Source organism: Macaca nemestrina, chromosome 17, assembly GCF_043159975.1.
Source record: "Macaca nemestrina isolate mMacNem1 chromosome 17, mMacNem.hap1, whole genome shotgun sequence".
Taxonomy (NCBI): Eukaryota; Metazoa; Chordata; class Mammalia; order Primates; family Cercopithecidae; genus Macaca; species Macaca nemestrina.
Window position 1 is genome coordinate 85,576,097 of NC_092141.1, and position 27,165 is coordinate 85,603,261.

General features: G+C 49.5%; 1 protein-coding gene, 2 long non-coding RNA genes and 2 other non-coding genes across 14 annotated transcripts in view; 4 read left to right on the forward strand and 1 right to left on the reverse strand.

Moving 5' to 3' along the window:
* Positions 1–1,611: 1,611 nt before the first annotated feature.
* Positions 1,612–19,619, reverse strand: LOC139359688 (uncharacterized). 2 transcript variants are annotated; one of them, XR_011616038.1, is made up of 4 exons: positions 19,561–19,619; positions 18,698–18,792; positions 12,822–14,052; positions 1,612–1,690 (listed from the first exon to the last, which is right to left on the reverse strand). It is a non-coding gene; the product is annotated as an uncharacterized lncRNA (long non-coding RNA). The 2 variants fall into 2 exon arrangements; XR_011616039.1 differs by lacking the exon at positions 18,698–18,792 and having other exon boundaries at positions 19,561–19,612.
* On the forward strand, positions 1,689–15,534 carry LOC105469205 (photoreceptor disc component). Of its 7 annotated transcripts, none has more exons than XM_011719963.3 (5): positions 1,689–2,203; positions 2,493–2,561; positions 4,544–4,624; positions 5,022–5,114; positions 15,050–15,534. In XM_011719963.3, exons 1-3 carry the CDS (start codon positions 2,130–2,132, stop codon positions 4,563–4,565), a joined length of 165 nt encoding a protein of 54 aa, XP_011718265.1. In that variant the 5' UTR covers positions 1,689–2,129; the 3' UTR covers positions 4,566–4,624; positions 5,022–5,114; positions 15,050–15,534. The 7 variants fall into 7 exon arrangements, 6 of the variants coding, with proteins under 6 accessions (XP_011718265.1, XP_011718267.1, XP_011718264.1 ...); XM_011719965.3 differs by lacking the exon at positions 15,050–15,534 and adding an exon at positions 5,775–10,604; XR_011616035.1 differs by having other exon boundaries at positions 1,689–2,561; positions 4,548–4,624; positions 15,050–15,533.
* A 67-nt stretch (positions 19,620–19,686) lies between the features above and the next one.
* Positions 19,687–27,165, forward strand: part of LOC105469204 (uncharacterized) — a 100,961-nt gene continuing 93,482 nt past the window's right edge. Inside the window, exons 1-5 of one of the 3 annotated variants that reach the window (XR_011616036.1) lie at positions 19,687–19,796; positions 20,314–20,539; positions 20,883–20,981; positions 23,146–23,260; positions 24,944–25,240. This is a non-coding gene — a long non-coding RNA (uncharacterized lncRNA). Of the gene's footprint in view, positions 19,797–20,313; positions 20,540–20,882; positions 20,982–23,145; positions 23,261–24,943; positions 27,098–27,165 lie in introns of those variants that run through there. The other 2 variants (XR_011616037.1, XR_979851.3) reach the window with 2 other exon arrangements.
* LOC112424538 (small nucleolar RNA R38) lies at positions 20,729–20,806 on the forward strand. The gene has a single exon (XR_003015319.1). It is a non-coding gene; the product is annotated as a small nucleolar RNA R38 (small nucleolar RNA).
* LOC112424539 (small nucleolar RNA R38) lies at positions 23,819–23,890 on the forward strand. Its single transcript, XR_003015320.1, has one exon. It is a non-coding gene; the product is annotated as a small nucleolar RNA R38 (small nucleolar RNA).

Here is a 27,165-nt window from a genome sequence, read left to right on the forward strand (position 1 = left end):
CCATTCTGGGCCTAGGGGAAGCAAATCCTTCCTCTTGGTGGGCCCTGTCCAGGGCAGTGTGAGATTGGGCCAGAGGTGGGGGAGAATCCCATGGTGGCTGCCCTGCAGCGGCTGCTCAGTCCTGGGGACAGCCTGAGGCCAGACAGGACCTGGCAGTGTCAGGAAGAGATGTCACTCAGGCTCCCGGTGACCCTTGTCCTCGCTCAAGACTTGATGTCCCATTGCCCGAGCATTGCTAAGGGTTGGCTCTGCGCTTTCGCTATGGTTCGTGTATTTATTCTTTTTTTTTTTGTTTTGTTTTTGTTTTTGTTTTTGTTTTGAGACGGAGTCTCGCTCTGCCGCCCAGGTTGGAGTACAGTGGCCGGATCTCAGCTCACTGCAAGCTCCGCCTCCCAGGTTTATGCCATTCTCCTGCCTCAGTCTCCCGAGTAGCTGGGACTACAGGCGCCCGCCACCTCGCCCGGCTAGTTTTTTGTATTTTTAGTAGAGACGGGGTTTCACCGTGTTAGCCAGGATGGTCTCGATCTCCTGAGCTCGTGATCCGCCCGTCTCGGCCTCCCAAAGTGCTGGGATTACAGGCTTGAGCCACCGCGCCCGGCCCGTGTATTTATTCTTAAAATCTGACTTTAAGGTCCGGGGGAGGCAAGGAGAACTCACCCTGGCCAGCCTCAGTTGCAGCCTGGGCCCTTCCTGGGAGCTCAGGGTTCAGGTGCCTGGGGGACCTTGGGGCAGTGCCTCTGACACTGCTTCCCCCTTGCTGAGGGAAGGAAAATCTAATGCCTCCTGGGGGGTCTTGGAGGGGGTGGAGGGGAGTGGGTGGGTTCAGATTCTTACATCACTCCCAGACCCATGTCTCAGCATGGCCATGGCTGGCTCCATGCTCCACATACACACCCAACAGTTTCCCAAAGTTGGTGTGACCAAGTGGCTGCCCAACAGGTCCCCTTGGGATGTGGAAAGAAAATAGGAGAAATTTTTTTTTTTTTTTTTTTTTTTTTGAGACAGAGTCTCGCTCTGTCGCCTGGGCTGGAGTGCAGTGGCGGGATCTCAGCTCACTGCAAGCTCCGCCTCCCGGGTTCACGCCATTCTCCTGCCTCAGCCTCCCGAGTAGCTGGGACTACAGGCGCCCACCACCGCGCCCGGCTAATTTTTTGTATTTTTTAGTAGAGACGGGGTTTCACCGTGTTAACCAGGATGGTCTCGATCTCCTGACCTCGTGATCCGCCCGTCTCGGCCTCCCAAAGTGCTGGGATTACAGGCTTGAGCCACCGCGCCCGGCCAAAAAAATAGGAGAAATTTTATATCTCATCCTTTGCAAATGTAATGTAGTCGTATGGTGTAGGAATGAATCTGTATAGTAGTCTAGCCTATAATTTGTAAGTGGCTGCCCCTATCTATTTTGTGAATGCACACTTGAATCCTGCCTTTTACTGAAGAGGGTGTGTAATCAGCAAAGTTTGGAGAGGATTGTCCAGAGGGTAAAACTGCCAGCCCTTCACTGTTGAGTCTCCCCTATCTCTCTGGCTTCATTCTCGAATATCCCTCCCCTTTCTTCCTCCTCTCCTGATGCTTCCACGGTGACATCATTGCTTCACCTCCACTCACCTTGCAGTTACTGGCAGATGCTCCATGCTTTCATGTCAGTAGCTTCGGCAGCATCTTCTGTCTGAGGGCTCCTCTGCCTTGCGCACTGCAAATTCAGATGCCCTTGGTCCTCTTTAGGCCCTTGCCCTGATGCCTGCAACTCTGAAAGTGCCCTGTAGGCGCCTTGAATTACTCCTGGGTCACTCTACTGCAGTCATTGTACTTCACAGCACATTTGTCTAGACTGGCAGCTCCTTGCAAGCAAGGCCCCGTCTCATCAGATCGACACTCCGAATACGTGCTCAATGCCACACTCCACGCCTTGACCCTACCGCTGGAGGGGAGAACCTGGGCCCAGCGAGCTTAATCAGTCCTCACAAGGTCGCGGCCGCTGACCCACTAATCAGCTTGAGCCTCCTAATCCATCCCCAGCAGGAACCGCAGGACAGACGGCAGTGGCTCCTGAGAGCTGGCTGGGGCCATTTTGGCCCCTCGCCTGTGGCCTTCTGCAGACTTGGTCTGGGAGGGGATGGGGCAGCTGCGCCATGTGCACCACCCTTTTCCTGCTCAGCACCCTGGCCATGCTCTGGCGCCGCCGATTTGCCAACCGAGTCCAACCGTGAGAAACTGACCGGGCTATGGCTGGCGGTTGGTGGTGGTTGGGGGGAACCATGGGGCTGGGCTGCCACCAAGCTGAAGGTGGGCAGAGGCTGCCTGGACCTTCAGGGGGGCTGGGAGGGCATTTTGAGGAACCCTTGAGAGCTCAGTCTCAGAGCAGGGGAACTTATAGCTTCAAAGGCTCTAGTTGCAGCCTCCAGTCCCATAGCCCAATACGGCCGGGACCTGTGGAGGGACAGGGAGGGACTGGGCACAGCCACAGCTCTTCCTGCCTACTCTTGCTCCCACAGAGAGCCCAGCGACGTGGATGGGGCAGCTAGGGGCAGCAGCGTGGACGCAGACCCTCAGTCCTCAGGCAGGTAAGGCAGGAGTCTGGGCTGGGGGAGGGAGGGTGCTGCCAAGGAAGCTGCGGCTGTGCACGCCTGGGGGTGCACGTGTGTGCCTGTCTGCCCGCCTGTGCGTGCACCCTATCCTGGCCCTTGCCCTAGGCACCCTGCTCCCTGTCCACCTGGTGGGCAGGCTGGATGTCTGTTTTCTGCGATTGGGAATGGGAGCCCTCAGCCCGCTCCTCTGGACCAAAGCCGCTGTTTTTCTATCTCCAGTAAGGGGCGGTCCCCCGGGGCACCTTCTGTCGGAAGGCACAGGGAAGTGGAGGGAGGGATGAGGCAGGAGTAGCTCTGTGTGGCTTTGCTCGCCTTTCCTTGCCCTTCCCCCTCCTCCTCCTCTGCCCCCGCCCCGCCTCGGCTCCGCTGCCTGAGCCTCCAGCAGGATTCGCTGTCCAGTCCCCAATAGAAGGCGCGGGAGGAGCATGACATCATCAGCATTGAGTGCCATTGGCTGGGTAGCCCCTGCGGGCAGGACGCTGTCTCCAGTGGCCAGAAAGTTAACTCTTCCCTAGGCTGGAGCCATGTGGTCTTTAGGGGGTGAAGTTGGGGGAACTTCCAGACTTTTCCTTCCCTGGGTGCCCAGTGTCGTTTGATGATAGGGGTGCCTATCCCAACGAAACACTGGAAAAAATCAGCAAATCTTTATGACGTTCCAGTGCATGAACGGTTCCTTCTGTGCCTATGGACTCACCTAGCATGGGAGACCTGTCTGAAGAGTGACTTTTTTGCTCCCAGTGAAACAAAGAGTAAAAAAGATCCGATGACATCTTTGGGTCAGGGCCCACTGGTAGGAGGGTGTCTCCACACAGGGAGGACTCAGGTGGCGGGTACTGTGACCATCCATGTCTGAGTGGGGACCTGCCAGCAATGTGTCCCTTTGATATGCGGAAACTGGCAATCGAGAGAACTTCAGTCTTTCTGTCTCCTGTCATCTGAGTCCTGGGATTCTGAGTCCTGAGATTCTGATGATCAGAAGGCCCAATGGGAAGCCCTGGGCCTGTACAGGAAACGGCGGCATTTTTGTGACACCTCAACTCGATAGGCCAGCTGGGATCATCATAATAGAGCCTGATTGATATCATTAGTTAAATCAGCTAAAATGACCACCCCTGGGCCTCCCCTGATAGGAGGCCCTCAAATGCTAAGTGGTCCACGCTATTGAGCCCAGGTCTGGAGTGGGGCAGGGATAATTTAAATCCTGGCTTCCCTCTTACTAATGGAAAGACTATGGGGGACATTTACAAAAACAATCGGTTTATTTATATGTAAACTAGGATTAATAACAGAGTGGTTGCCAGGTTTTGGTGAGGGTGCAGAGTGATTGCTCCATAAATGCTAGCAGCTGTCTTGTTTCATGCTCAGGACCTGTGCTTTAGTTTTCTCCAGAGGTTTCTTATATATTAACTCACTTGGAAGGCTCAGTGACCCCAGAGGATTGGCAGGACATGTGGTTTTAATCTTTGGTTAATGGTTGTGGAAACGGAGGGACAGGGAGATTTAGGTGGCTTGCTCCCGATCATCTATCTCATTTGTGGTTAATGCGGGACGTTCAGGCCCCTGACTTCCAGGCAGGGTCTCTTCTACATGAAATGGACCTGGACCTCCTGGCAGGAGAGAAAAGGCCAAATCTGAGGACCATCTGGCCAGGCCAGGCCTGGCGTGACTTAGCCAGAAGGAAGCAGTTGCCTATTAACTCCCTGGGACCCAGTTAACTGGAAAAATTGGTCTGACATCGAGGAACCACCTGCTGATGGTGGCTGCCGTGGAGGGCTGGCGGTGGGGATGACATTTCTACTCTCCAGTCACACTGTCCTAAATGCCAACTGATTCCTTAGGTGGTCCTGCCCCTGAATATTGGGGTGAATTGATAGGGATGGGAGGAGGAGGAATAGGAGAGTCAGAAACATGGGAAGGTCATGCCCTTCAATCCTGACCCAGTGCTTTCCTCTGTTTAGGGAGAAAGAACCTCTGAAGTAAGCCCTCACCTCTGCAGGTGGGGCTCAGGCCCAGAGACTGGGATCAGCTGGCCCAGGCAGGTAGGGCAGGGCTGGGAGCTGGGGAGGGCAGAGGGCAAGGCTGGGGACAGGCAGGAAGAAATAGGCAAGGCCCGGCCATGTGGGAGGATAGCAGGCAGTGTTCAGCTCTTTTGGTCACTGACGGAGGTTCAGGGTAGGCAGATGGACTCGTGCCTTTGGCTGCTACCTTGAGCCTGTTGTGTTCCAGGCAATGGGGCAAGGGTTAGTTTGAAGAGAACCAGGTGTGGTTTGACCATATTTTCTAGGCTTGGGGATGGCAGGGCGGTCGTGCTGGGGCATGAGGGCAGTGTCAGAGGGCGTCCAAGGGAGAGGCGGTGTTCTGGGACATCCACTCTGAAATGCAAGTCTCATCCCCAGGTGTGGGAGAAGTGCTGATCTGTTCGGTGTTCTGTTTCAGCTCAGGTCCTGGTTCGTCCCCTAGCCCAGGAGGATGCTGTGGGAGCCGGAGCAGCAGCAAGAGGGAGAATGGGGGGAAGCAGCACTAGAGAAGGTAGATGCCAGTCTCCCCTTCCCCCAGGCCCTGGGTATGGGCTCCTGAGCAGGACCTGGCTGGGCCTGGCAGAAAGAGCAGACGTGCTCACTGTTCTGTTACGGGCTTCCTTCCCTCTGAGCTCCTGAGGCTTCTTTGAGGGACTGCTAAGCCTGAGAAAACCTAGGGTGAGGGACTTGCTGGGTCCACCAGGCTGATTCCGGGGCAGCCAGCAGCCCAGGCAAGAGGTAGGAATAAATAAGGAGTGAGGAGACCCCAGGAGCAAGGGACAGCTGATAGCTCACGTTTACTAAGCAAGGGCTTCCATTCATTCTGTAATTTAATCCTCAGTCACCCACAGAGCCTGGTAATGTTATTATCCACAATTTCTAAATGGGAAAACACAGAGAGAGGTTAAATAATTTGCCCAACGTCACCTAGCTAGGAAGTGGAGGCTCCCAGGCTCACACTGGAGCTGCAGGGCCCACGCTCCTACCCACCATGGCAGGCGGCCTCCCCCTGGAACCCAACACAGTTTGCACGGGTTGGGGGTGGTTTGCTGGCCTGGCTGACTGCCTGTCAGCCCAGGAGCTATTCTGTTAAGCCTCCGCTTGTGGTCCGAGGTGCTGGTGTCAGTTTGCCACAGCCGCACTTGCTTCTGTGTCATTTGCCTTTCCCCAGTTCCCAGAGCTCATCCTGTCACTGGCTGCTCTGCTGAAATTATCAATAAGAAATGCCAGTTGGATCTGTGACATGTCTGCCTGCAGCTGGATGGGAGCAACTGACAGCTTGTCCTCCGAATGTGTTTTCTGTATGTGCGCGAGCGCGTGTGTTCCAAACGGGCAGTAGCGTGTGGGAAGGAAAAACCCTGACACTTGTTTTTGTCAATTTGCTGATGCTCAGTCCCGGCGGCTGCCTTCTTTGCCCCCAGCTGCTCTGCCATTTCTCTTTTTCCAATCCTGCGCGATCCTGAGCAGAGATAAAAGCAGATTTCCGCTTCTGCTCCCAGATCCAGGCGCAGACCCTGCAGGCAGCTGCTCCAGACATCTCACAGCTATTAGTCTTCAGAAGCCCCCCGTGCCTCTGTGCACACACGTCTCTCCTCCCCAGCCAGCCCCCTCCCAGCCCAGTGGTGTTGTCTCTGCCTGGCTGGCCCTTGCCCTTGACTTCCAGGCAGTAGGAGATGGAGTTCTCTAGACAGCAGCACCTCAGCCGCCGCTCCGCCTCTGAAGGGAGGGAAGGGAAAGGGTGAGGGATGCCACAGAGGAGAGGGAACCGCTGGGGAGGTGCTCAGGGTGGGGGAGGAGGTGTACCCCGCTGGGGAGGGGCTGCTGGTACCTCGGGGAGCCTGGCTGGGATGTGTGCAAAGGCAGTTCTGTGGGAGCCTCTCAAAGTAGGGCAGGCAGGAGGCAGGGGGAAAGTCACACTAGGGAAGGAGCCTGCAGAGGCAAAGCCACAGCGCCAGCCTGACCCAGGCCGTGAGCCTGTGACCGTCTGTCTCAGCTCCTGTCAGCCTGTCCCTCTCTTTGGAGGCATCGGCCTTCCCGGTGACAGGCCTGTCAGGCTGAGAGCCAGAGGGCACTGTTCCTGGGACCCCGTCTGTGTTCCCCGATCCTATCTGCATTTATTCTCTAATCTATTTGCCATGTTCCTGTCACCTCATCCTTGCTGCCATTTCCAAGTTGCCCATCTCCTTCCACTGGTGTGAGGAATTGCCAGGCCAAGGTCATGGAGCTGGCTTATGGCCCAGATGCACCTCCCCAGGGCAGCGCCCCTCCACAGCCCTGTTCCAAGAACCTGCACCGGAGGCGGTGGCTGCTCCAGGGATCCCATCCAGATGAAGGGCGGGAAAGAGGGAGGAAGGGGCTGCTGGCGGCCAGAGGGGCTGTAGTTACCTGGGCTTGGAGGTTGCCTGGGCAGCTGGGGTGCCATGTGGGCTGGGTGGGGGGGCTGTCTCCCCCAGGGAGCAGGCTGGCTTTGGTGGGAGCAGATTGTGTTTACACCTTCCCCGCACACCCAGCCCACGCTCGCCTCTTATTCCCGGGGCCTCTCCCACCCCTGGGCTCTCTGCGCAATCTGTACATTTGCAGCTTCTGCTGCAGAAAGTTGCCTCTCTCAGCCTAGAGCTCCCCACAGAAGGCTCCTGGGACCTGGGTGCCCCTTCCTCGGCCCACTGGCTCCCATCACAGGGGTTAGTGTGAAGCTCAGGGCAAGGGTGGACCTCCAAATGGGGGAATTGCTTAAATCCTGACTACGACACTGTCCCCACGGAGGCTGAGTCCTTTGGCTGAGTCCTTTTTCCTCCCTTTCCTTGCAAAGAGCCGTTGCTTGGGAATGGGAGCAGGCGTGCTCAGCGGCTTGGGAGAGGGCAAATAAAGGACAACTACAGAGGGAGAGCTGAGGCAAAGGGTGGGGTCCCTTCTGGTCCAGGGTGCTGGCTACTGTGAAATAACAGAGTCCGAGAGCAAGGTGTCCAGAGTTAGAGCTCCTGGGTGTGAACCTTGTTCCACCAGGACATCCTACCTCTGTGGCCTGGGTTTCTGAACACCTCTGTGCCTCAGTTTCTTTAGCTGTAGGATGCAGATCCTACTGGTATCTGTGTCTTAGAGTTGTTGTAAGGGTTGATTAGATAATGCATGGAAGATGTTTAGCACGTTGGGTAAGTGTCCCATATATGTGAGCTGGCACAATCCAGTTTGAACTGTAAATTACTGAACAGTGGTAGATTCAGGATGGCTAGAGTTCCTCACATCCTCACTCTGTGGTCCTTCCTGCTGTTTCTCCACATACACAGAGCTGGGTGACCAGTAGTTCTGCAACAGACTAGAGGATGGCAGAGGGTGGCATTGCTGGGGTGGGGAAGCCCCCTCTAAGCCTGTACTGGAGAAGACCACCTCTACCTCTCCGTGCCCAGAACCGTGTCCCAACCTCCAGTGGGGCCTTGACCTGGACACCGCCACTCCCAGCTGGCTCTGCTTCCGGAATGAACCTTAGCTCCTTGACAAGATGGGAGGCGCTGCCCTGCTGTGGTGCCTTCCTCCGTGTGAATGCTAATCTCTCTGCTGGGGGAGACTGAGTGACAGGGAAAGGCTGCTTGGAGCTGCAGGGCGGCTGAGGGCAGCAGCCAGGAGCAGGGAGGTGCTGCTCCTGCGACTGAGGCTCAGGGTGGCTGCCAGTCTCTCCTGGAGACTGGAGCATGACCAGGGAACTAATGAGGTGGCGGGGGTATGGTGGGGGTGAGGGAAGTAGCCACCACAGCTGTGGCTGTCCACTGTCACCCTGGGGAGTACCCACCCACTCCAAGTGTGCGGTTGTGTGTGTGTGTGTGGTTGTGTGTGTCTGGTTGTGTGTGTGTGTGTGGGTGCACAGACAGTCCTGGGCAAGGGCAAACAGCAGAGGTGCTGGGCCGAGACTAGATGGGTAGGGCACGGTGCCCGCTTTGAGACAGGCATGATGGCGAGAGAGCGAACCCTGCTGGTTCCTCAGGCTCCCGTAGCCCCTCTGCTGTTGGGAAGAAGCCCAAGACCTAGAGCTAGAAGAAGATAATGCTTCTTTGTGAACCTCAGAAGAACATCAAAGTGGTTCGCACGGAAGCTTATGTTAATATAATGAAGATACTAACCGTATGATTAATAACCACTAACATGCATTGGGCGCTTACTATGTGCTAGGCACTGTGCCAGCTGCTGTATTTTACGCACTGTTTCATTTATGCGGCAGGAATGGTTATCGTTTATCCAATAAGGAAAGTGAGGTTCACCGAACTTGCTTAAGGTCACTCATAGCTGGCAGCGAAGCCAGGACCTGAGCCTGGGAAATTTGATGCCAAAGCTTGGGATAGAGGGGGCCGAGTCTCGAGGTGGGGGCCGTGAGGAAATTCTGGTTGTGACCTGTCTACAAGGCACAAGGAATGGAGCTGTGGGCCTGCCTGCCCTGCCTTTGCAGGTGGGCTGGTGTTGGCCAGGGTCATCACCACTGTTCTGTCTTCAGAAACTCACATTCAAGGGCAGACCAGACTCTGGGCCCTGAGAGGCTGGTTCTTGCCTGCCAGGTGAGGGGGAGAGGACAGCTGCCCCTTTAGGATCCCCCAGTCTTCCACAGGGAGGACGTGGTGGCCCCTGGCAGGGATGACAGACAGCGAGGTCATCACCCATAGTCACTGCCACTGCCACTGCCACTGCCACTCTGTTGCCTCCTTCAGCCAGGGGCAGGCCCTGGGGAGAGGACAGGACGGTAGCTAGCAGCCCAGCTGGAGACGGGAGCCTGGTGAGGAAGGCTGTTTTGATTTGTTTTTGCAGGAGGAGGGTGCAGGGCATGGAGACCGAGGAGGTGGTTTGAGGGGGATCCGCTGACAGCTGGCAGCCAGTCCTTGTGCCTAAGGAGCACAGACCCTCTCTGTGGGACACATGTGCCCCCTAGTGGGGATTACGACTGTAGTGGGGGGCTGAGAAAATTTTTAAAAATTTACTAACAGACTCAGCCTGTGAGCCTGGGTAGGAGAGGCCAATCCTATCCCTATGTGAACACACACACACACATTCACACATACACACACATTCACACACAGAGACACATACATTCACACATACAAACACATTGATACACAGAAACACATACATTCACACACACACGCGTGCACAGACATACACATATACAAACATACACATACATACACAGACACATACACACACACACACATTCACACACACATACACAGACATACACATATATATATCCACACACATACACATACAGACATACACAGACACACATAACACACATTCACACATAGACATATACATACACATACACATTCACACACACATACACACACATTCACACACACAGACACATTCACACATACACAGACACATATACATTTACATACATACACATACACACAGACATACACAGACACACATAACACACATATTCACACATAGACATATGCATACACACACACATTCACACACACATACACACACATTCACACATACACAGACATACACACATACACACACAGACACAGACACACACAATCACAGATACACATGCATACACACACACATTCACACATACACATACAGACATACACCCATATGCACAGACACACACATACAGACATATACACATATAGACACATAACATACAGATACACACACACACATATACACAGATACACATAAACACACATACATATGCACACAGACACACACAGAAACATACACATACACAAACATACACACAATATCATATGCAGAGGTAGAAGCCATTTGAACTCAGCATTAAAAGAAATAAATGTGTTAATTTGGTCATTTATTTAACAAGTGTGTCCTGGGAACCTGCAATGTGCAAACCCTGTGTCAGGTGTCAGGAGTGACACTCGAGGAGAGACAGACCCTGCCCTGCCAGCTGGTCCTATAGGAAGGCCCCAGCCTAGGTGGCCTAGTTCTGCCAGCCCAACCCTGCCTATCCCTGTGACCTTTTGTTCTCCAGACCTCGGTTTCCTCATTTGATAAATATTTGTCAAGCCCAGGTGTGCTGGAGTGAAGATATAAAGGACTAATGATCTCCTCAGGAAAAGAGCTGTTTAGTAAAATGAAGGGGATGGACCAGAAGCTCTCTGGGAGCCCCACTGATTTTCCCAATCGAAAGCGACTATAATGAACTGTGTCTGGAGGTGCTGTGTGCCAGGGACTGTGGATCCAGAAACGGATTAAGACCTGCCACAAACAACCAGAAAACTGGGCAAGATATAAGAAACAGACACTTGACAACAGGCAGCACACAGGACAGTGACCCCATGACTGCCTCAGCTTCTGCCTGGAGACAGTTCCCTGACTGTGCCCTGGGGAGGGGAAACCCAAGTGGACCACAGTGGCTTTGCTAAGGTGAGGAGGAGACAGAATCAGAGGTCAAGACAGTGTGAGATTCGTAAGGATATACACACAGATCAATGGAATCCAAAAACAGATGCAGCAAAGGTAATCCAATGGAGAAAGAAAGGTCCTTTCAACAGGATACAAAAAGCACTAACCAGAAAAGAAAATTAATACACTGGACTTTATCAAAATTAAACCTCTGCTCTTGGAAACACCGGGAATAAATATTTGCCAAACAAAAATCTGAGAAAGGACTAGTATCCGCAATACATAAAGCACTTTTACAATTCGATAATAAGACAGCCCAATAAAAAACGGGCAAAGGTTTTAATAGACACTACAACAAAAAATATACATACAGCTAAAATACATAGAAAGATGTTCAACATGCGGCTGGGGGCGGTGGCTCACGCCTGTAATACCAGCACTTTGGGAAAGAAAGATGTTTCACATGCAAATCAAAAGCCCAATGATATACCACTACCTGCCCACCAGAATGGTTAAAGCTGAAGGCTGACCATAGTAAGTACTGTCCAAAATGTGACCCTGTCATACACGGCTGGGGACTGGTGAAGTGTTACAACCACTTGGGAAACCAGCATGGCGGTTTCTTATAAAGTTATCCCAGAGGAATGAAAACTTACATCCACAAAAAAGACTGCAAAGATGTTCATGGCAGCTTTATTAGTAATAGCTACAAACTGGAAACAATGCAAATATTCCTCAACATGGGAATAAACACACTGAGATATATTAAGATAGAATAATCCTTAGCAATGAAAAGGAAATGAACTGCTGATGCCAACGACATGGGTAAACTGAGAGAAGCCAGACACAAAAGAGCAGCTACTGTGTGATGATGACATGTGCATGGAATTCTAGGACAGGCAGAACCCGACTGTTAGTGACAGAAGGCATCAGTGGTTGACTGGGGCTGGGGTTAGATATCGTGGGGGTTGACTGCAAGGGTAAGAAGTTTTGTTTTGTTGACTGCAAAGTAAGACGGAGTCTTACTTTGTCGACCAGGCTGGAGTGCAGTGGTGCAATCTCAACTCACTACAACCTTCACCTCCTCAGTAGCAGGGATTATTGGCATGCACCATCACGCCCAGCTAATTTTTGTATTTTTAGTTGAGACAGGGTTTCATCATATTGGCCAGGCTGGTCTTGAACTCCTGACCTCAAGTGATCTGCCTGCCTCGGCCTCCCAAAGTGCTAGGATTACAGGCATGAACCACCGTGCCCGGCCTAGAAGGTTTTTGTTGTTGTTGTTGTTGTTTTTGAGATGGAGTTTTGCTCTTGTCACCTAAGCTGGAGTGCAATGGTGCAATCTTGGCTCACTGCAACCTCACCTCCTGGGTTCAAGCAATTCTCCTGCCTCAGCCTTCTAAGTAGCTGGGATTACAGGTGCCCACCACCATGCCTGGCTAATTTTTTGTATTTTTAGTAGAGACGGGGTTTCACCACGTTGGCCAGGCTGGTCTCGGACTCCTGACCTCAGGTGATCCACCGGCCTCGGCCTCCCGAAGTGCTGCACCCCACCTAAGAAGGTGCTTTTGAGGTGACAAAAATGTTCTAAATCTTAACTGGGATTGTGGTTACATGGGTCTATACACTTATTGGACTAATGAACCATACATTGTGAATGGTTATACTGTATTGTATGTAAGTTACACCAGAATAAAGATGATTTAGAGTTAGAAACAAAACAAGAATGAAGATTGATGCTTGTTTTACTCATCGTCTAGCAGAAAAGCCAGACATGCAAACAAATCATCATAAAACAGTGGGATGAGTATTCAAAGTATGCTGAAATAACACGAACTCCCATTTATCAAGTGCTTACCTTGTGCCAGGCGCTGTGCTAAGTGCTCCAAAGCACTGACCTAACGAAGTCCCATGATGTTTGGATGATGAGGACCTCCTCCTCATTTTACAGATGAGAAAATAAGACTCAGAGAGAAGTGAGGTGACTTTTGCCAAGGTTACTCAGTTAGAATCAGTAGAGCTGGGACTTTCCTCCAGGTCGTCCTGGGTTGCAGACAATGTGCTAATCCACCTGCCACCAGGAAGGTGCCACGAGGAAACAGCTCGGGAATTGTTGCAGCATCTCAGTCAAAACTTCGCAGAGGAGGTATTTAAGTAGAAGCTGGAATTTGCTGAGCAGAGAAGAGAATGCAGCGAAGGGACTTTCAAGGCAACAGGAACAAACACCACCACAAGCAAAGGTTATGCAACAGCTGTGAGAAGGCAAGGTTTCTGGGCATGGAGAGACATGCCCAGGAAATAACAGAAGAGATCCATGGAACATTATATCGTCTACAAATTCATTTATTTTTATTTTAAAAAAATGAGTTTTTGAGTAATACTCTAGAGGCAGTGGCTCTGCCAAGCAGGGAAGTCAAATGCATTGCTTTTCTTCCTGGATGCTGTTTGGCAAGCACAGACAATCCACAACTCCAACGCCATCTATTCTCAATGCATAGGGTCTGTGTCGTATTTCTCCTCCTCCAGAAAGTTAAAGCTACGTGAAACTTGAAAGCATTGATCCCAGGTTTTGTTTTTTATTTTTATATTTTTACTTTTCTTCCATCTGCCTGGTCATCTGCATGGTCCCAGATTTCTGAACAGGATTTGCAACACTGTTTCATGGTCCTAAGAACTCTCAGGAAAAAAATCCTCTATGTTTTCATGACAGGTTTTCTAGGTGGGTGAATTAAAGTCTCTGGAGTTAAGCAAAAATGTTCCACTGTCATAGTGTAATTTTTTAAGGCAACACAGCATGGTGGCTGAGACCATGAGTTTTTAGCTGGATTGTTTGAGTTCAGATCTCAGTGCTTCACTTATGAATTCCTTTAACCTTTCTGCACCTTGACTTCCTCAGCTGCGAAATGGGAAGGGGGGGGGCGGTGATAATGACAGGGCTGTCATGAGAATCAGATGAGACAGTGAATAAAAGGTGCTTCCAGAGTACCTACCACAGAGTAAACATTTCATATACACATAGCTGTTGTTACTTCAGAAAGGACGCTTGCACACATCAGCTCATTTTCTGTATTCTGCCATGATCCATTCTTCTGGGAAGAATTATTTTTAAAATATCATTTAGGATGATTTGACTGAAATAGAACACCCAACTTAAAATGACTTAATAAGATTTCTTTTTTAAATCTCACTTTTTTTTTTTTTTTTTGAGATGGAGTCTTGCTCTGTCACCCAGGCTAGAGTGCAGTGGTGCGATCTCCGCTCATTGCAAGCTCCGCCTCCCGAGTTCAAGCCATTCCCCTGCCTCAGCCTCCAGAGTAGCTGGGACTACAGGCACCCCCCACCACACCCGGCCAATTTTTTTTGCATTTTTAGTAGAAACGGGGTTTCACCGTGTTAGCTAGGATGGTCTCAATCTCCTGACCTCGTGATCCGCCTGCCTCGGCCTCCCAAAGTGCTGGGATTACAGGCGTGAGCCACTGTGCCCGGCCTAAAATCTCACATTTTGTAATTCACTCAAACTGAGATGCCATTGCTTGCAAGACACATCTGCATTTAAGAACGTGAAAATGCAACCGGCTGTGGTGGCTCATGTTTGTGATCCCAGCACTTCGGGAGGCTGAGGTGGGCGAGTTACCTGAGGTCAGGAGTTCAAGACTAGCCTGGCCAGGATGGTGAAATGCTGTCTCTGTTAAAAATACGAAAATTAGCTGGGCGTGGTGGTGCATGCCTGTAATTCCAGCTACTTGGGAGGCTGAGGTAGGAGAATCACAAGAACCCAGGACGTGGAGGGAGGTTGCAGTGAGCCGAGATCATGCCACTGCATTCCAGCCTGGGTGACAAGAGCAAAGCTCTGTCTCAAAAAAAGAAAAAAAACCCATATATGTATATGTGTGTATATATATGTGTGTGTGTGTGTGTGTATATATATATGTATGTGTGTGTGTGTATATATATGAAATGTACAAATGTGTCTCTGAATCAAAACAAGAGGTCTGAAGTTCAGGGGTGTCGGGACTGGCGGCTTCTGCAGGTCAGCAGCATCACTGAGGACTCATGTTCTTTCTTCTCTCTACTCTGCCATCGCAGTCCTTCAGCTCCTACTTAATGGAAGCCTTGCAGATGCAAGATGGCTCCAGCAGGCCCAGCATCACTTCTTCACAGTGTCCCAAAGCCAGAAAAAAGGCTGTTGTTTTTAAAAGCAGGAAAACTTTCCCAAACTTGGCCAGAATTGCATCGGAGACCCTTTCCCAAAACAATTTCCAGCGAAGGGAATAGACTGACCATGTCTGGTACAGATGAATGAAGATTTGCCCCTGGGGGCTAGGGAGGGGCTTGCCCCTGCTGAAGCAGACCCTTGCCCAGCAGCTGAACAGAGCCTAGGTTCATCAGATGGAGGAAGAGACTAGCCGCTAACAGTGCCTGACATACAGATGTGCTTCCTGTGATGCCGCTGCTGCCACCGTTCCAAATGTAAGCAGTCAGCTGCTTGGGATACTACCTACCTTCTTTTGTGTTCTTATTAATACAATTAAAGATTGCTTTCTGGGTAGAGAAATTAACCTCAATATTCTAAAGACTGTTTTCTTTATTTTTATGTATTTATTTTTTGAGACAAGATCTTGCTCTGTCACCCAGGCTGGAGGGCAGTGATGCAATCATGGCTCACTGCACAGCCTCAATCTCACGGGCCCCAGCAATCCTCCCACCTCAGCCTCCCATCCAGCTCGGGCCACAGGCATGTGCCACCACACCTGGCTGTTTTTCATTTTTAATTTTTTATTTATAGAGATGGAGGTCTCCCTATGTTGCTCAGGCTGGTCTTGAACTCCTGGGCTCAAGCAATCCTCCTGCCTTGGCCAACCAAAGTGTTGGGATTATAGGCGTGAGCCACTGCGACCAGCCCAAAGACTGTTTTCTATTACTGTGGGTTTCAGATACCATGTCTTAAACCCCGTCAGTGACCACCCCAACACAATAGGCCAGTTGACTGAATTCTCCCTTTGTACTCAGAGCCTGGGTCCCTGAAAAGCGCTGGGGACTTCTGCCTTCCTGTTTGTAAAGGGTCACTAGACTGTGACTCTTTCCATGTCAATAAATAGAGGTCTGCACTAGCCTGGTATAATGGCTGCATAATAATTCCACGGTAGGTAAAACTCAAATGTCCTAGCTCTCACCAGCAACGAGTGCAAATGAGATCACAGTAACATCCACATTTCAGTCTCAACAGCTCTGAGCCCTTGCCAGCTCATTCAGGAATTCTGATACATTCTCTGAAGTCTCCCCAGTTATTTCTGGGTTGGCTACACAGTGTACTTTACATGTGCTGAGGCACAAGGCCTCTCATTGTATTTCACTCCAGCCTCTTGGCCACTGCCCAGCTGCCCTGGCATCCCTATCTGCCATGAAGCTGCCGTTGGGGAAGCAGTGTCCAGTCAGGTGTGAAGGCGACTTGGTGGCCTGCGGCGGAGCGAGGAGTGAGGAGCTATAAAGAATGGCCCTCACTATACACTGGGTGGCATCCAGGCCCAATATAGCCCTGCTAGAGCCCGGAGCCTCCATCTTCCACACATCAGCTCTGCAGCCTCCCATCCTCACTCTTCCTGCCATGAAGTGGCTCAAATGGCAGAGCAGGTGCCCACTGTTCCTCCTTTCAACCTCATTTCTGATTTTGTCCCCAACTACCCCTACAAACACATGAAAATCTTCTTCCTTCTCCCTTCCTCCCCCAAAACAAAAGTCCTTATACATAAGGTCACCTTATTCATTAGTGGAAAAAGCATGGATTCTACAGGCTGGGAGCAAAGTCTGACCCTGCCATTACTGGTTAAGTGAATTTGGGCAAGTTACCGAATTTCCCAGTGCTACTGTTTCCTTATCCGTAAAATGGGAACAGTGATAGTGTTACCAGAGAGGAGTCCTGATCCAGGTCCCAAAAGAGGGTTCTTGGATCTTGAGCAAGAAAGAATTTGGGGTGAGTCTATAAAGTGAAAGCAAGTTTATTAGAAAAGTAAAGGAATAAAAGAATGGCTACTTGGCCGGGCATGGTGGCTCAGGCCTGTAATCCTAGCACTTTGGGAGGCTGAGGCAGGCAGATCATTTGAGGTCAGGAATTCAACACCAGCCTGGCCAACATGGTGAAACCCTATCACTACTAAAAATACAAAAATTAGCCAGGCGTGGTGGCGTGCACCTGTAATCCAGCTACTTGGGAGGCTGAAGCAGGAGAATGGCTTGAACCCGGGAGGCGGAGGTTACAGCACCACTGCAGCCTGGGTGACAGAGCGAGACTCTGTCTCAAACAAACAAACAAACAAACAAAAAGGCTACTCCACAGAGCAGCCCTGAGGGCTACTGGTTTCCCATTTTTTATGGTTATTTCTTGATTATATCCTAAACAAGGGGTGGATTATTCATGCCTCCCATTTTTAGACCATATAGGGTAACTTCATAAGGTTGCCATGGCATTTGTAAACTGTCATGGCGCTAGTGGGAGTGTAGCAGTGAGGACGACCAGAGGTCACTCTTACTGCCATTGTGGTTTTGGTTTGGCGGACTTCTTTACTGCAACCTGTTTTATCAGCAAGGTCTTTATGACCTGTATCTCGTGCCAACCTCCTATCTCATCCTGTGACTTAGAATGCCTTAACTGTCCGGGAATACAGCCCAGTAAGTCTCAGCTTCATTTCACCCAGCTCCTATTCAAGATGGAGTTCTCTGTTTCCAGTGCCTCTGACAGTAGTACTTCACTGCATTGTGAGGATTAAACGAGTTCATACATGTACAGAAATCAATGTAAGGAGTGGCACCTGGTAAGTGCTATGAAGTATTAGCTCTCATTACTATTTTGTCTACAGCAGGTCACCAGCCCGCTAGCAGCTTTTGGAAAATTCACACTTAGAATTCCCACTGCAAGTCTCAAAGGAAAGGAACTATGTTTGCAGGGACAGAACACGTTCTTCCTTTCAGTATTACACAAAATGATGTGTCTTCAAGGGTAAGGTAGAGAAACCCAATGGCCAGAATTACTGCTGAATGAATTAATGATTATTTGTGAAGACTTACTGTTAGCATAGCAGGTAAACACCAAACCCTGCACTGTTAAGAAATTAAAAAGAAAAAAAAAAAGAGGCTGGGCGTGGTGGCTCACACCTGTAATCCCGGCACTTTGGGAGGCCGAGGCGGGTGGATCACCTGAGGTCGGGAGTTTGAGACCAGCCTGACATGGAGAAACCCCGTCTCTACTAAAAATACAAAATTAGCTGGGCGTGGTGGCGCATGCCTGTAATCCCAGCTACTCGGGAGGCTGAAGCAGGAGAATCACTTGAACTTGGGAGGCGGAGGTTGTGGTGAGCCGAGATCGCGCCATTGCATTCCAGCCTGGGCAACAAGAGCGAAACTCCATCTCAAAAAATAATAATAATAAAAAAATTAAAATAAAAAGCTCTTGAAGAGTTGACAATCAAATGAAAGGAGGTAAACATAAACAAATGTGGTAATTTGAAAATAAGTATCTGCAACATGTTACCATCTGCAGGACAATATAATCCACACCGAAGGCCACAGAGATCACTGTTAATGGGTGGATGAGAACGGGGAGACTGGAATGGAGAAAAGGCTCTTGGTCTTGCAAATTTAAACTAGCTTTCAAATAGGTGCAAATTCTGGCCCTGATTGTTGTCATTTTTGCCTTATTTTTATTTCAAAAATGAAGCCAGACCGGGCGCAGTGGCTCACCTTTGTAATCCCAGCACTTTGGGAGGCCAAAACAGGAGGGTTGCTTGAGGCCAGGAGTTTGAGACCAACCCGGGCAACACAGTGAGACCTCATCTCTGCAAAATAAAAATAATCAGCTGGGCGTGGTGGTGCTCGCCTGTCACCCTGGCCACTTGGGAGGCTGAGGCAGGAGGACCACTTGAGCCCGGGACGTCGAGGCTGCAATAAGTTATGACTGCACCACTGCACTCCAGCCTGCGTGCCAGGGTGAAACCCCGTCTCAAAAACAAACCAAGAAAACCCAGAAACCAAAAAAAAAAAAAATGAAGCCAAAGTGGTTGCCTCAAAAATAACACCCAGAAGAGCAGTGGGTGTTACATCATTCTCCGTTCTTTTCGTAATTCAACTCGTGACACTTGCCTTTTTTTCTCTTCTCGGAATGAAAAGCACACTCGGCCCGGACCCTCGGGCAGCCGCGGAGGCGGAACCCCGTCGCTCTCGAGCGCCCCCTGCCGCCCGCGCCTCGGCCTCACCGGCCTCGCCCCAATCTTAAAAACACCTGAGCGGGAGGTTGAACGATTCCCTTGGAATCTCTCCTCTTCACTAACCCAGCGAACCACTCCAAATGCCCCTATCCTCCCCCAAATATAATCCGCAGAGCAATTAAAAAAGATATTCGGCCAAGCCCCGGTTTCCTCATCCGTCCCTGGCCCCTCGAACTTTCTGTGCTTCCCCAGTCTCGACCAGGGACAACCGGTGCTGATGCTCAATGACTTTCTGGCAGAAGTGAACCTCCAGCTTCGTTTTCTGACAGCCGTGGTTCTTTATAGGCCTGGTTTCCCACTCCGACCCTCCACTGCCCCTGGTGGCGGCCACCATCTTACCCCCAGCTCCAGGGTCGCGCTGAGGACGCGGCCAGCCCCCAGCGACTGCAGTTTTGAACTACATTTCCCATCAGCCCTTTCTCAACATCGCGAGAGTTCCGGAGAGAGCTTGCCGAGAAGACTTGTGCGCAGGCGCGGTCTCGCGTTCTTTTCGAGGTCGGCCGCGTGGCTGGAAGACATGGCTACTGGCGTTGGTGTTGAGCACGGCGAGCAGCTTCAGGCCTTTAGTGATGATGGTAAGGCTGCCTGAGTGGGAAAACGGGGTCTTCCTTGACACGACACTAACACACTTGGCCTCCCTTCCTCAGAGACGAAGTGGTGACGATAAGCTCGTTTCTCTCTGGTAGGGTGATTAGGAGGGTTAGAAGTACTGGATGAGAAAATGCTTTCCAAACGGCGAGAAAGTGTTACGTGAAGGGAGAGAGCTCAAGCCCGTCCTAGGCGTCATAGGGCCGGCTTCTGCGGGGGAGCGGGGCCTGACAACCTGGGCAGCCCCGTGCGCCTCCGGCGCGCGTGTGCTGAGCGTGCACGCCCGGGGGTCTTCGGTGCCCGCGCACGGGCAAACTCTGACGATGGTGGTTCTTAATTCAGCATCAGGAGTGTTAACGTGTGAAGACGTGATTCCACTTGGAGTGCCTTGAGGACGGCCCCGATCGGTAGTTTATATTTAACTTTACAGATGGGAATCAATAGGATTGTAAACTTCTTCTGGAAAGCCGTAGTTTTAACAACGAGCCTTTTTTCCTTCCCCAGAGGCCTTTCTTTGTTTGGCATCTGCAGAGACGGTGAAAAGCAGAGCTCCAGGTTGAAGGAGCAGAGTAATGGATGGAGCCCTAACATGAGTAAGAATGGGTTCAGGCAAGGCCTGAGTGGTCACCAAAAATGAGAAAGCACAGATGGTGCTATCACATACGTTCACGTCCTGCTTTATTCTGAAGTTCAAGTGTGAGAATACATGTTGACATACAAGCCAGCTATGGTAAGAAGTTACTCAGAATTCAGAATACTAATTATTTTAATGATAAAAATGAGTAGGGTCTGTGCCCGTGTAATTTGGGGCCACTAGATGTCACTGTAACCAACGTGGATCCTTGTTAGGGCATGCAGGGATGGAAAGACGTGGCAAATGAATTTTGGATTGCTGGGATTTAGGCATCTTTGTTATTGTCTGAGCTGAGGATGATCTAAAGTTATCCCTGTCTGAAATGGTATCTTTTGTGAGGAGGTCTGACTCGCTGAGGCTCAGCCGTTTAATACAGATCTGGAGAATAAACCTTAAGGTGGTTTCTGTTAGAATGAAGCCTGTTATCCTTCTCTTTTAGATTAAAGGTGTTGGCTGTGGCCTTGGAAACAGTCATGTGAAAACCCATCACCTTAAGGTGTTGAGTGTAAGGATCTTCATGATGAAGTTTCTTTAAATGGTGAGATTTTAAATTCTTTCATAGACTTGAGTATGCTTATGGTCCCCTTTAAGTATTGGTTTGTTAGTTTTGGGGATGTGTTGGTCTTCCAGGGTTATGTTTGCCCAGATAATGGAAGTAGTATGGAATTCCTTTTGCTAGGGTCCTTGCCAAGCACTCTCACAAAGAGTATTTTTTGTTTGTTTGTTTGTTTGTTTTGAAATAGAGTTTTGCTCTTGTTGCCCAGGCTGGAGTGCGATGGTGCAATCCTGACTCAGAGTAACCTCTGCCTCCCGGGTTCAAGCTAGTCTCCTGCCTCAGCCTCCCAAGTAGCTGGGGAATTTCTCCATGTTGGTCAGGCTGGTCTCGAACTCCCGACCTCAGGTGATCTGCCTGCCTCAGCCTCACAAAGTGCTGGGATTACAGGCGTGAGCCACCGTGCCCGGCCATAAATAGTATTTCTAATATCAACCCCATGTGAGGTAAATTTTTTCCCCCACTCTGCTGTTAAGTAAGTAAAAGTGAGGCTTAGAGAGTTCTCTTGCCCAAAGTTATACAAGCAGTTACTGAGTTAGACTGGCAGTTCTCAACTGGGGAGGGATGGTGTTCCTGGCCTCCGGTGAATGCTGCTATTAATAAATATCCTGGCCGGGCCTGGATATTTATCTCATGCCTGTAATTCCAGCACTTTGGGACGCCGAGGTGGGTGGATTACCTGAGGTCAGGAGTTCGAGACCAGCCTGGCAAACATGGTGAAACATTGTCTCTACTAAAAATACAAAAATTAGCTGGGTGTGGTGGTGGGCACCTATAATCCCAGCTACTCAGGAGACTAAGGCAGGAGAATCTCTTGAACCTAGGAGGCAGAATTTGCAGTGAGCTGAGATCGCACCATTGTACTCCAGTCTGGGTGACAAGAGCGAAACTAAATAAATAAATAGATACCCTACAATGCACACGACAGCCTGCATGAGGAATAATTGATCCACCCAGTATGTCAGTAGAGCTGAGGTTGAGAAACTCCTGTATACCACACATTAGGCTAACTAGATCTGGGCTTTAGTCTCAGCCTGTTTTCTCACCAGAGTCTTATTTCTTCATCTGTGAAACAGGGTTAGTGATTTCAAAACCTGACTATTACATCAGAACCACCTATAAAGTGTTAAAATATACACATTCCTGGGCCTCAGCTCCAGGCATGGGTGAGAATGGCTCTGGGGTGGAGTCTGGGAATCATGTGGCCAGTCCAAGAGCAAATGGGTAGTAACTAGATCAGGGGTGTCATCTTTTGGCTTCCCTGTGCCACATTGGAAGAATTGTCTTGGGCCACACATAAAATATACTAATGATGGCTGATGGGCTAAAAAAAAATCTCATGATGTTGTAAGAAAGTTTACAAATTTGTGTTGGGCTGCATTCAAAGCCGTCCTGAGCCACATGCAGGCTGTGGGTTAGACAAGCTTGAATTAGATGATCTGATCTGTTTTTAGTGCAAGGATTTTATTATAGTGAGATTGTAGTGCTGGCTATTTTTAAGTAGCTCTTGGGCAAACCTCTAATCCTCTGTCTTAAAAAACTGAAAGCCTGGAGGGTGCGGTGGCTGACACTTGTAATCCCAGCACTTTGGGAGGCCGAGGCAAGTCGATCACCTGAGGTCGGGCGTTCAAGACCAGCCTGACCAACATGGAGAAACCCCATCTCTACTAAAAATACAAAATTGGCCTGGCGTGGTGGCGCATGCTTATAATCCCAGCTTACTTGGGAGGCTGAGGCAGGAGAATCACTTGAACCCAGGAGGTGGAGGTTGCAGTGAACTGAGATTGGGTCATTGCACTCCAGCCTGGGCAACAAGAGTGAAACTGTTTCAAGAAAAACAACAAAACAAAACTGAAAGTCACATGCTTGCTCTGCAGAGTTTGCGTGAGGGAAGTGAACAATTTGATAAAAAAATAGTTTGCATGTGCTATGGCTGTTAGTGCCATGGGCCAGCAGGTTGAGGGGAGCTGAGTCCATGATGATGTCAAGTTATCCCTGTCTGAAGGCAAAGAAAGGCCTTTCAGTGTGGACTTTGAATATCTGAATCTCAGTTTCCCAAGTTTGCCTTACAGAAATTTTAAGCTGCTTGAGAGTTACTCTGCGTGTATCTTCTTAAGTAGTTTTTTTTCTTAATTTCTCTTCTTCCCAGGTGCAGTGAGCATCAGTTTCCGAGACCGGAAAAGGATCCTCTAGTAGCCACATTGTGGCAGCTGCCCTGAACCGGGACCTGGACCCGGACCCAAATTGCCATGTCTTTAATGCATGTAAGTAGACGAACTGGTAAACAGGCTTGGTTTGGGGGAGTGGTAATCTTTTTTGCTTCCCCTGCTCTGGACTTAAAGCAATGGATGCCAAGGGGCAGGGAGACTTTGGTGGCGTTTTGTTGCTAGGTATCCGCAATAAGAGACAAAACTGAACTGCTTTGCTGGAAACAGGTGAAATGATTGCTTTCCTGTTTGTAAGCTTTGTTTTTTGTTTTTTTTGTTTGTTTGTTTGTTTGTTTGTTTTGAGACGGAGTCTTGCTCTGTCGCCCAAGCTGGAGTGCAGTGGCGCGATCCTGGCTCACTGCAAGCTCCGCCTCCTGGGTTCACGCCATTCTCCTGCCCCAGCCTCCCGAGTAGCTGGGACTACAGGCACCCGCCACTGCGCCCGGCTCATTTTTTTTGTATTTTTAGTAGAGACGGGGTTTCACCGTGGTCTCGATCTCCTGACCTTGTGATCCGCCCGCCTCGGCCTCCCAAAGTGCTGGGATTACAGGCGTGAGCCACCGCGCCCGGCCTGTAAGCTTTGTTTTTACATCTTTCATATCCCTAAGAAGTCCCACAAGCCTATGATGGTTAGTTATCCCTGTCTGAAAATCTGGACTGAGGGAAATCATCTATTCTGAGGCTTAAGGGTTTGGCTCCATGTTTTTTCCCCCCTTTTTTCTCCTCAGCATATCCTGCTGAGAGCCCAGTCTAGAGCATCATTCCTCTAAAACGTGAAAAGCAAGTGTGTGGTTGCCCTGCTTTCTCTAGTCCCTTGATTATGGCTCTGAGGGTACAGGCTGTATGAGGTGGCGGAAATGCACAAGTAGCCAGGATTTGATTTATGCCCTTATTGTGGAATGAAAGTGTTTGTTACTTATTTCAAGAAAATGAATGTGCTCTTAGAAACAGAGTGGAATGTAGGATGTATGCCAGCTTGTGGCAGTGAGCATGCTTGACGACTCTGACCTTGCCTCTGCTCCAGGGTCCTGACATTTAGGGGAAACCACTGCTGTTTGGTTTCTATGTGCTTTGTTAAGGACGCCAGGGAGGTCTCCTGAGTTTGTAGCTTAGATCCTGTCTGAATGTCAGGACTGGTGTGTGAGCAAGAAAGAAGCCAAGTGGTGCTGGAGGGTGGGGTGCCCGGCTTTGTTCCCATTTGAATGCCAGGCTTGAAGTGCACACAGATTGCCTTTCTTTTCTGTTGAAATGGGAGGTGTGTGCAAACTCTTTGTATTTAAGGTTGTGTTTTTGCTGGACACCAAAGAAGCTGTATTCTGGGTTAGATTTAATGAGCCTAAAAACTGGCCCCAGTAGTTTACAGCCTGCAAGTAAAACAGTGAAAAGGGCAGCTTATCAAGTGGTTATTGTCTGCTGAGTGGACTTGGCTACAGAACTCAAATAAACCATAAGATTTGACTTGAAATGTTTATATCCAGAGTTGTTTACTGGCCTCTTACCAGCAACTGCTCCCTCAGAGGTACTGTCTCCTTAAAATGAGTCATCCTGGATCCCCACCAGCCTGCACCAAAATGATGTGATAGTGCCCCGTTATGCTCCCCCAACGCACACATGCCTGCTGGTGGTGAGAATGAGTGCTCTTAGACTGACTGCCTTTTTCTCCCAAATTAGTTGTTACATAGCATTCAGTTTTGAGTCACTTCCTTGGCTGTTACTTCAAATTATTCTCCTGTTTTATAGGTTAGCTACTAGCCATGCCAGATGGGATCAGCACAGCCCTGCCTCTGCTGCTAATTGTTCCTCTAAAGTAATCGCCATGCCTTCTTCGGGCTTCATCTTTAAAGGAATGAAGTGACTGAGATTATTCTGGAAAAGCTTTTGGCAGTTAGTGAAATTAGAGTACAACTAAGAACATTTTCAGACCTCCACTGTGGATGACCTGGGTATAATCTCACAATTCGATGGGACTGCAAGGATTGTAAACTGAAATGAACGTGATTATACTGTGTTGGAAGAGCCTAAGAGGAAACCGATGCCGTGAGTTTCAGAGAGTAACGCTTAACCCCAGTTACACAGGATACCATCTTGTGTTTTCTCTTTTTCAGTTACCCACTACATTGATTTTGTGATCTGCTAATGGGTTGCCACCCACAAACATTGCTTTAGCACTTTTACTTCAAATCAATGAAGGACTGAGAAAAGTTCTCCTGGTGTCTCCACAGAGTGGCTTCCAGGAACAGGTCTTTGCATAGAATATCAGTGGTTTCCTTTTTTGTTTCAAATAATGGTCAGAAGATATCCAGTGTTGACTCACCAAGGCTATCAGGTTCCTTTTTCCTTTTTTTTTTTTTTTTTTAACATTTTATATTTTTGCTCTTTTTTATTTTAGTTTATTTTATTTATTTTTTGAAACGGAGTTCCACTCTGTCACCAGGCTGGAGTGCAGTGGTGTAATCTCAGCTAACTGCAGCCTCCGCCTCTCAGGTTCAATCAATTCTCTTGGCTCAGCCTCCTGAGTGCTGAGACTACAGGCGCGTACCTTCTTTAGTAGAGACGGGATTTCACCATGTTGGCCAGGATGGTCTCTATCTCCTGACCTCGTGATCTGCCTGCCTCAGCCTCCCAAAGTGCTGAAATTACAGGCATGAGCCACCATGCCCAACCTTTTTTTTTTTTTTTTAATTTAAATTTAAATTTTTTTCATTTTTTTGAGACAAATTTTTTTTGTTTGTTTTTTGTTTTTGAGACAGTCTTGCTCTGTCGCCCAGGCTGAGAGTGCAGTGGCATGATCTCTGCAACCTCTACCTCCCAGGTTCAAGCAATTCTTGTGCCTCAGCCTCCGGAGTAACTGAGACTACAGGTGCATGCCACCACACCTGGCTAATTTTTTATGTTTTAGTAGAGACAGGGTTTCAACCATGTTGCCCAGGTTGGTCTCGAACTTCTGAGCTCAGGCAATCCACCCGCCTTGGCCTCCCCAGGTGCTAGGATTATAGGTGTGAGCCACCACACCCAGCTATTTTTTCTTTTGTTTTTTAATTTTAAAGTTGGGGGTCTCAGTTTGTTACCCTGGCTGGTCTCGAACTCCTGGACTCAAGCGATCCTCTGGCTCCAAGCCCACTACCAGTCTCAGGTTTTTTGCTAAAAGATCACTACCTTTTTTTCCTTTTATCTGCTGCCATGTGAGACGTGGCTTTCACCTTCCGCCGTGATCGTGAGGCCTTCCCAGCCACGAGGAACCATAAGTCCAATAAATTAAAAAAAAAAAATCACTATATAAGATACTAGGATGGATTGTGACCGTTGAGGGGTGCTTACATATCCCACATTTGACTACATTCTTTCCAAACTAAGTATTCTATCCAAAGGAACATACTGCTATCATGGAGACCAAAGAGGCACTGTTTAAGGTTGCCAAGGTGAAGCGAGCTGAGAGGCTCTGTTCTGGTGCCAGCAACTCTGAAATCTTAATTCCTGCTGTCCAGGCAGCAGAATGCCATGGTTTCCCCAAGTAGGTAGCTGCTTTAGCAATTAAAGCCCAAACGTCTGTTCTGTTCATCAGAGGTCTCTGAATTTCTGAAGGGGTATTTCGTTTCTGGTGACTGAGTTAATCCCCATCCCTCTTGTAAAGTGTGCTAATAGAATCAGCCTTTCAAAGCTACAGAACCAGACCGTGCCCTAAATTGACCAACATGATTGATGTGCCTCGGGAAGTCTCTTGCCATCTGTCCCTGTGAAGACCTTCCCCCCGCTGCTGCCTTGCACACTGAAGCATCTCAGACTGTGCAGAGCCATTTACTCATCAAGACAGTAAATCCCAGGGCTGGGTTAAGTGCTGTGTGATAACTTGGATGAGACTTCTTTAAAGCCACTTAAAATAAAATTAGGAAACTACCGTCAGCTAAGTTCAAATTTACCGAAGCCAAGATACAAGGATGAGGGTTTATTACCTGGTAACATCA

Coding starts and splice junctions, on each gene's coding strand:
- LOC105469205 (XM_011719962.3), top strand. CDS start 2,130: ATGTGCACCACCCTTTTCCTGCTCAGCACCCTGGCCATGCTCTGGCGC. Junction 2,204..2,492: donor TTTGCCAACCGAGTCCAACC/GTGAGAAACTGA, acceptor TTGCTCCCACAG/AGAGCCCAGCGACGTGGATG. Junction 2,562..5,021: donor GACCCTCAGTCCTCAGGCAG/GTAAGGCAGGAG, acceptor GTTCTGTTTCAG/CTCAGGTCCTGGTTCGTCCC.